At 34.0% G+C, this 8,526-nt stretch overlaps 1 protein-coding gene across 1 annotated transcript; it reads right to left on the bottom strand.

Annotated features, from left to right (window-relative positions):
- Positions 1-51: 51 nt before the first annotated feature.
- On the bottom strand, positions 52-7,968 carry abi3b (ABI family, member 3b). Its single transcript, XM_079595219.1, has 5 exons — positions 7,742-7,968; positions 2,261-2,428; positions 1,887-2,081; positions 876-952; positions 52-791 (listed from the first exon to the last, which is right to left on the bottom strand). Exons 1-5 carry the CDS (start codon positions 7,871-7,873, stop codon positions 257-259), a joined length of 1,107 nt encoding a protein of 368 aa, XP_079451345.1. The 5' UTR covers positions 7,874-7,968; the 3' UTR covers positions 52-256.
- Between the last annotated feature and the right edge of the window lie 558 nt (positions 7,969-8,526).

Below are 8,526 nucleotides of genomic sequence, written 5' to 3'. Positions count from 1 at the left end.
CATAGAAATATATAAATTAATCTAGAAATATATAATAAAAAAGAATAAGAAAAGTCTTATATTACACACTTTAATATGCTTTATACAAAACAACATTGCCTTTATTTAATGTTTTATAAACATTTATGTTTATAACATTTATTCATGTAAAATTTATAAAGAAAATATCATAATATGTAATTAAAAACCATAAAAAATATATAATTCCATCAAATGTTGTAGTCTTTTGCATAAAATTAACATTGAAATTCAACATTCAATATGGAGGAGGTGGAGGAGGAGGTGGTGGAACAAATTTTCCTCCCGTATTAGGAGGAGGCGGTGGTGGCATGGAGGCATTTTGGGGAGGTGGTGGTGGAGGTGGAGGTATAGAAGACCCACTGTAGGCAGAGCTAGGAGGAAGAGGAGGTGGAGGAGGCATGTAGCTGAGAGGAGGTGGTGGTGGAGGAGGTGGACCAGCCATGTTACCTGGGGGAGGAGGAAGTGGTGGTGGAGGATTTTCTGATGTCATTGAGTTATTATGGCCAGGTGGAGGTGGTGGAGGAGGAAGCAAAGATCCTCCATACTCAGAATTAGGTGGAGGTGGAGAGGGAGGAGGGGGTGGGGGTGGAGCGTCTCCCATCTCATCATCTAGGAGAGGTGGAGGAGGCAGCATGGACAGGTCAGGATAGGCATATGGAGGTGTAGACGAGGAGCGGTCAGACTTGAGTGAAGGAGACGGTGAAGCTGTGAAACTAGAACCCACCCAGTCAGGCACTGATGGAGGAGGAACTGCGATACCCAAGAAAGACCTGAAACCACAGCAAATACATCAGATACATTCAGAGTTCATTGAAAACATTAACCAAATCAGTAAAGACCATTGTGTTACTCGCCAGTTGAAGGTGCTGGTCTCCTGTGTGCCAAGTTGTTTTAAAGAGTCCTCATTGTCCGTGTCTGATTTTGTCTCCTCCTTCGTTGTCACAGATCAGCATAATAATTTGAAATAAATAAATACATTTATCAAAAGGGATTTTGCTGCACAAATGATTTAATTAAATATTAAAAGTATTTTAAATTCCATTACAAAATAGAGTAACCTTATAATTAATGATGAAAAATATATATTTTGGTTCCAATGAATTTATAAAAATAGTAATAAAAATAGATAAAAAAATGCATTTAAAACCCCTTTTTTAAGAGGCAAGTATGCCATTCACATGCTATATATATAAACATTTTATTACTTAAAAAATACATTATATCAATAAATACTATATATTACATACACCACATTTCAAATGTTTTCTGTAATGCCACTGAAATAAGTCTCTTATGCTGACCAAGGCTGCATTGACTAAAATACAGTCAAAACAGTAACATTGTGAAATATTACTACAACTAAAAATACCTAAAAAAATGCTAAGTTTTTTATTTGAATATATTTTAAAATGTGATGCAATATGAATTTTCAAAGCTGAATTTTGAGCATCATTACACCAGTGTCACATGATCCTTCAGAAATCATTCTAATACGACGATTTGCTGCTTTTCTACATTTCGTCCCCTCAATTGTTTGATGAATAGAAAGCATTTTTTTAAACAGGTTTTTTGCAAACATGTAAATGTTTTTAGTGTCATTTTTGATCAATTAAATGCACTGAATACAAGTATTAATTTATTTAAAAGAAAAAAGTCTTACTGATCCCAGCTATTGATAACCTAAAATATGTTACAACATAATTCTACATATTTTAGGCCTGATCCATACATTAGATCACATATTATTTATATTATATCATTTATAACATTAAAACATGTCTACATTTTTTTTATTCAATCACAAGTAAAAAACCCAGCAATGTAAGTAAAAAGTAGCTATTATGTTTGGATATATATTTGCTCACATTGTTGCTGGCTTCCCAGTGGCTGTGGCCCAGTTTGTCCAGGCGGGTGTAGGATATGGGAACACGTCTGTACACACGAAACGGCTCCCGTCCTCCTGCGGGGGGAACCAACTTCTGAGTCCGGGGAACTTTTGACTGTTTGGTCAGCACTCCGATCTCTCTCCGGGCAATTTTCTCCTTGTACATGCCAACTGTCTGAAAGTGAACACTGACATTATAATAGGCTATTTTTTGCAACTTTGACAAGATTCATGTCTACTAACCAGGAGCAAACACTAGTGTTTCATATTTCTAGCATTGTCCTGACTCGCCCTTAGTAATGACTGGCATTGTATTTCATGATATCTTTCCGTTGAGTGATAGCCGGAGCTCACCAGAGTCAGCATGTTGACGGAGGACTCCATCTGTTTGAGCTGAACCGTCTGCACATCTAAAATCTTCAGCACAGATGTGGCCAGATTGTTGATCTGGTACGAGACACTGGCCAGGGCCTGCGCAGTGAGAGCTTTGGACTCTTCAACGACACTTTTGGTGTCCTCCACCTAAAGGTAATCATTTTCAATAGGCCCATTCAAACTATTTTTTAAAATTATGAATGACAGCAGATTGAAAGAACTCCAGACGTTCTACGACATCAGAAACATGTAATCAAGGACTTACATTTATAGTTTGAATGAATATTACAGAAAAGTGTGTTGTGTCTGAAAAATGCTACCTCTGCAGACAGTATATAGAGGTATAAGTATCAAGGAATGTCTAAATAAATATAATAAATATGCACTATAGTTCAGTGTAAGATCTTCTGTAAGAGTCTTTTATGCTCACCAAGGCTGCATTTATCTACACTCTAAAAAATTATGTGTTGGATTTACTTAAAATATATATGCACCATTTTTGCAGCATACTTTTTAAGTAATCCCAACTTGAACAATTTTACAAAAAATTAACAAGAAAACCTGTGTTTTATGTACTTAAATTTTTAAGTAAAGAATATTACGTAAACTCAAAATTTTAAGTACATATAACACAGGTTTTCTTGTTAATTTTAAGTAAAATTGTTCAAGTTGGGATTACTTAAAAAGTATGCTGCAAAAATGGTGCATATATATTTTAAGTAAATCCAACACATTGCAGGCCATGTGAGATCTATATAAATCTTAGTTGTGTTAACTTAACATGTAAGCTCATATATAAATAAAATAAGACAATTAAATGAGTTGAACCAACTTAACCTTTTTAACTTAAGATCTTGAGCTATTGGTCTGTTTACTGCACAGCTTCAATAATCTTAAATAAAATAAACATGCAAAACACACAAAATAAAGCATTTCACTTTATTTTTTTGCAACAAACTGCAAAGCATGAAACCACACTTTAAATTTACAACAAAAGTATTGTCTTAGAGAGTATTGTCTTACAATCATTTTAATACATATTTTTTTCTTTCTCTCTTTTTTCAATTCTATCTTTACAAAAGCTTTAAAAAACTTAAACAAAAAAGTTTCACTCTTTGCAACAATACTTTAAATTCTCAACATTCACTTTTGGATTGTACAACAAACAACCTAAAAAATGATGCATAATCCTTCAGAAATAATTATAGTATTATAATGTTATGAAGCTCAAGAGACCTTTTTTATTATCATCAATGTTGAAAAAAAATCAGTTTCAATTTTTTTTCAAGGTTGATGAATGGAGAGTTCAAAATAACAGCATTTATCTAAAATAGTATAGAAAATCATGTTGAAAAACCATGCCACTTTTGATCAATTTAATGCATAGAAGTATTGATTTATTTTTTAAGACCCTAAACCTTTAAATAATTGAATCTTAAAATATATTCAAATAGAAAACAATTGTTTTCAAAAAATCATAATATTAGTTTTTTGCTGTATAATTGGATCAAATAAATGGTGGGCAGAAGGGACTCCTCTTGAAAATATTAAATCTTACTAATTTGTACAAATAAGTCAATTATTATATAAATATAAACATTTGTATATTTTATATTTAATTTAAAATTATATATATATATATATATATATATTCACAAGTTAATCAATGAAGTCTTTTGTCCAGGGGTTTTGAACGAATCTGAAAACAGTCACTATACTGGAATAGCTAAACAGAGTAACTTATTTGATCTACAATCTTTATTTGATGATAAACTTTTGTTTAAATGGTTTACATTGATCATTTCGAAGGTTTAATAGTAGCCTAAAGAGTCGTTGCTGTCATGCATGTTAATATCGCGTTTGAATTCAGATTCGCCATTATTTAATGATTGTGCACACATGGAGCTGTAACCAATTTAATATTTGTATAACTTACCCAAAAAGTAACCCGCGCCCAAGCAAGGCCTGGCCGCTCCCCTTTTCCCGCGATATAGAGATTATGAAATAAATTTATCCGAAAAATCAACAGGCAAGATCGTTACTCAAGTGCTCGTTAGGCCTGTACGAATTTCTCCGTGGGGGAAAGAATGTTCGAATTGTCCATTAATGCACAGCCTACGTGCCAGGCATTGCATTGTCATATATTTCGAAATATAACAATGACTAAGTTATTAAAACACTTGACCATGCGTTCGATGGAAGCACACTAACTTTAATATTTCGAACACAGGTTATAGATATTTAGTATTTTAATATTTTAATATTTAGCAAAGTAGTAGGCAAACGTTTTCCTATGTAGGCTATTCGTAAATAACACGTTTCAAAATGTTAAAGCAAAGTTCAGATTAAAAGTTAATTTCTGGACGAAAAATGCAAATTAGGCTGTTAAAAAAGTGAAGCACTTACCTCTTTTCAGCGTGTTCCTCACGTTGAGTTTGACTATTTTTAACCTACACATTAAACAAGTGTTTATTAACATTTTAAAAAATCTAATATTTTACATATAGGGCAAGTTTAAAGAAAGCTTACCTTTCGCTTATAGCCTACCGTCTTCACACAACAAAATGGCTACGACAAATGTCTGGTTCTGAATTTTTGGCTGGAAAGGCATCATGGGAAATTTGCATATCACGTGGCTCATAAAGTTATTTAAAATGTTATGTTAGATTTACTTAATTTTGATGCAATTTTTATAGTAGTTGACATTACTTATGTTTTTTTCATTTTATTTTTGCATACATTTAAGTTCACTTGGTAACTTATATTTTTGTGTTACACATACTATATATGGTAAGTAGAGGTTGAACAGTTATGAATACTATTTTTTTTGCGTTTAATCTAACTACTTAAATAAGTAATGGTTGTTCAGCCAACGAATCGTTTTTTAGAGTGTATGGATCATGCTCAGTATACTGTAATAATATCATGATGACAAAACAGGTTCGACTAGTGCGCATTTCTGTTTGCGGAAACTTTACGATTGAGAACATCAAATGTTTCTATTTACAATTTGTTTTTGCAGAGGTGAGCAATAGCCAATCACAGACATGTTTGATGACCTCTTAATCACAATGGTCAATCTCATTTATAGCCAACCTGCACAAAGTCATTTCAGGGAGTCAAGAAATCAGGGAGCCGCTATGCGGGAGACTTCCGGAACTTCCTGGAGACTATGGGATGTCTGCATTTAGACTCAATGCAAGTAAGATATTCATTGCAGTGTAGACATCACTGATTATAACGGAAATTATTTGTGAGATCGTGATGAATGAGGTGAATGACAGCATTTTAGTGATTATAACATGAGCAGTCTTTCAATATAATATTACGGGTTCTCTTCATTTTGACGGTCCCTTTAACAAATTCTGTTGACTATAAGCAACGTTGCATCGAGTGTTAGCAGATTATTAGTAGGCTAGACTAGTAGGGTTAGGGTTAGAATAAGTTGACGTACTTGCAAAGTTACTTATAGTCAGTATGACTTCTTGGGGAACATTACAATAAAGAGTTAGCAGATATTAAAGGGCACCTATTATGGAATTTTGAAATGTACCTTTCATGTAGTGTGTAACATAGATCTAAGTGAACAAAAACATCCTGCAAAGTTTGAAATATGAAAGTGCACCGTATATAAAGTTATTGTCTTTCAAAAGTAAGAGTCGACTCGGAGTCATTTTTATGAATGTTAGAAGACCGAAGCTTTTTCTCTGACTAGATGACGTAAACTTGTCAACTTATTTGAATACGATACGCCCACTTATTGCGCTCCAAGGCCAGGGGAAACATCATGGCGACGAGACGCTGTGTTCTGAAGTGCGACTCAAAAGCCAACTTTTTTCATCTGCCCAAGGAGGAGCATTTGAAGACTAAGTGGCTACAATTCATATATACAACTATACCACAGAAGTATAGTCCGAGCCTTGTGCTTTGTTCGTGCCATTTTGAAGACGATTGCTTTTTAAATGCACTCAAACTTGGATTCGCGAGCCGGCTGATATTGAAGGAAGATTCATTTCTAAGTGTATTTGCATCAGCTTCCTCCTCCGTATCACAACCTGTAAGTGTTATTAATAATTGTTGCTTTTATGTTTTATGTAGCATGCTTAATTATTATTTTGTTTGTTGTGTAAGCACTGTTTAGCTAGGTCTTCAATGACAATTGTATTGAGATATGTGAAGTGTTTGTCGTTGTTTTCGGAGTTGTCTTAAAGAATAGAATAATACCTCGTAGTAACGTAACTGCATTTTTTTTTTGTGTAAAAACGTTATGTTTATGCATCGGGCTAACGCAAACAAAGACTGATTGTGCTTTTACAATATGAACTCTGGGCTATGCTCGCTAACATTAAATTCTTTATCTTATTTTTAGTTTTTTACTACAAACTACAAAGCAGTGGACTATAATCATTATTATAACACGATTTAATTGATAAAAGCATCGTTGTACTCCGTGTTAAACAATAATTATCTTTGTAAACACTGCTGGGTCATCTGACCAATCGCAGATTAGCGTCGCGCAAAGGAGGGGTTTGGAAAAGTGAGTCGTTGAACGAATCATTTGGGAGTCGGTGAGCAAATCAGGTAAAAAATAAATGCATATTATACGAAAACAAAAGTGTTTTTTGACATTGCATGCACGTAAAACTGTTGTTGGGGACTCCCTAAACAACATTAGGAACATTTTAAATGTCATAATAGGTGCCCTTTAAGCAGTCTAATACTCTAAAGAGAGTTAGTTGACATGTAGTTGCAAAGTTACTCACAGTCAACAGAATGTTCAAAAGGGACCATCAAAATGAAGTGTTAGCCTACCATTATTAAATATTATCCTTATTATTAAAGACCTGCAAATTATATTACAGTAGGCTATATGAATATGAAAGGCATTTGCAAAATGATTGCTTTCAATAATAACAGACCTCCAGGATACAGATATGGATTCCTAGATAAACATGTTAAGAACAGTTTTCATGGAGTTCTAGGAATACATACCACAGCCTTGTTTAGGCATGCATGGCCTCGGTACAAACAGCACAAGTTGAAGACTCGAAAAGAGTCCAGACTTAAGGAAGGTGTTTTCAGTAACGTGAATAATTAATAGCAATGGAGCTTTGAAATGAATTCCACTTTTAGTGAGATACTCGTATATTTTGCAAATGTAATAAAATCCAGTTATTAAATTCACGTGCATTAAAAAAGTACTAGACTATATCACTGAGTGTAAATATTACAATGTTGTACAACATTTTTAAATCAGTAGGCCACATACTATATATTTTTAGGCCTAATGTAAACATAAGATCACAAAATATCAAGTAAAATCTCTAAAATACTCTATTTATGAGAATTTATATATACAGTATATATATATATATATATAGGCTATTAATAATCACAACAAATCAAATCTTATTTAATGCAAATTTGATGTATAGAAAAACAATGAAATAAAAGTCTCACGTTGAGGTATTTGCTCTGGCAGTAATCGGCCACTTTGTGCAGGTTGCTGTGGTTGTCTAGAAGAGCTTTCCTTGCCGTCGGAGCCTCTTGAAGGATTTTGTCTATGCATTCTTTACAGTTGTTGTCTCTCATTGTGAAGATCTGCAGTATAATGTACTGTGTGCTGCTGGTTATGGCTCCTCTACTGACTCTGGTAAGACAAAACTAAGGGGAACTAGTGAGCGACTGAAGTGAAGATGACAGGCACAAACATGTTGGAAGAGTGGGTGTGTTTATAAAGCAGTTCTGCACACACTGTCAGATCTCACAATTATCTTTAGTGCAGAAACACTATGAATGTATATTATCCATCCATCCATCCATCCATCCATCCATCCATCCATCCATCCATCCATCTATCTATCTATCTATCTATCTATCTATCTATCTATCTATCTATCTATCTATCTATCTATCTATCTATCGTCCATCCATCCATCCATCCATCTATCTATCGTCCATCCATCCATCCATCCATCCATCCATCCATCCATCTATCTATCTATCTATCTATCTATCTATCTATCTATCTATCTATCTATCTATCTATCTATCTATCTATCTATCTATCTATCTATCTATCTATCGTCCATCCATCCAACCACCATCCATCCATCCATCCATCTATCTATCTATCTATCTATCTATCTATCTATCTATCTATCTATCCATCATCTATATATCTATCGTCCATCCATCCATCCATCCATCCATCCATCCATCCATCCATCCATCCATCCATCCAT

Source organism: Phoxinus phoxinus (genome assembly GCF_949152265.1).
Source record: "Phoxinus phoxinus genome assembly, chromosome: 21".
Lineage (NCBI taxonomy): Eukaryota > Metazoa > Chordata > Actinopteri > Cypriniformes > Leuciscidae > Phoxinus > Phoxinus phoxinus.
Note: the sequence above shows the minus strand (reverse complement) of the source record. Positions and strands in the feature narration are given on the sequence as shown.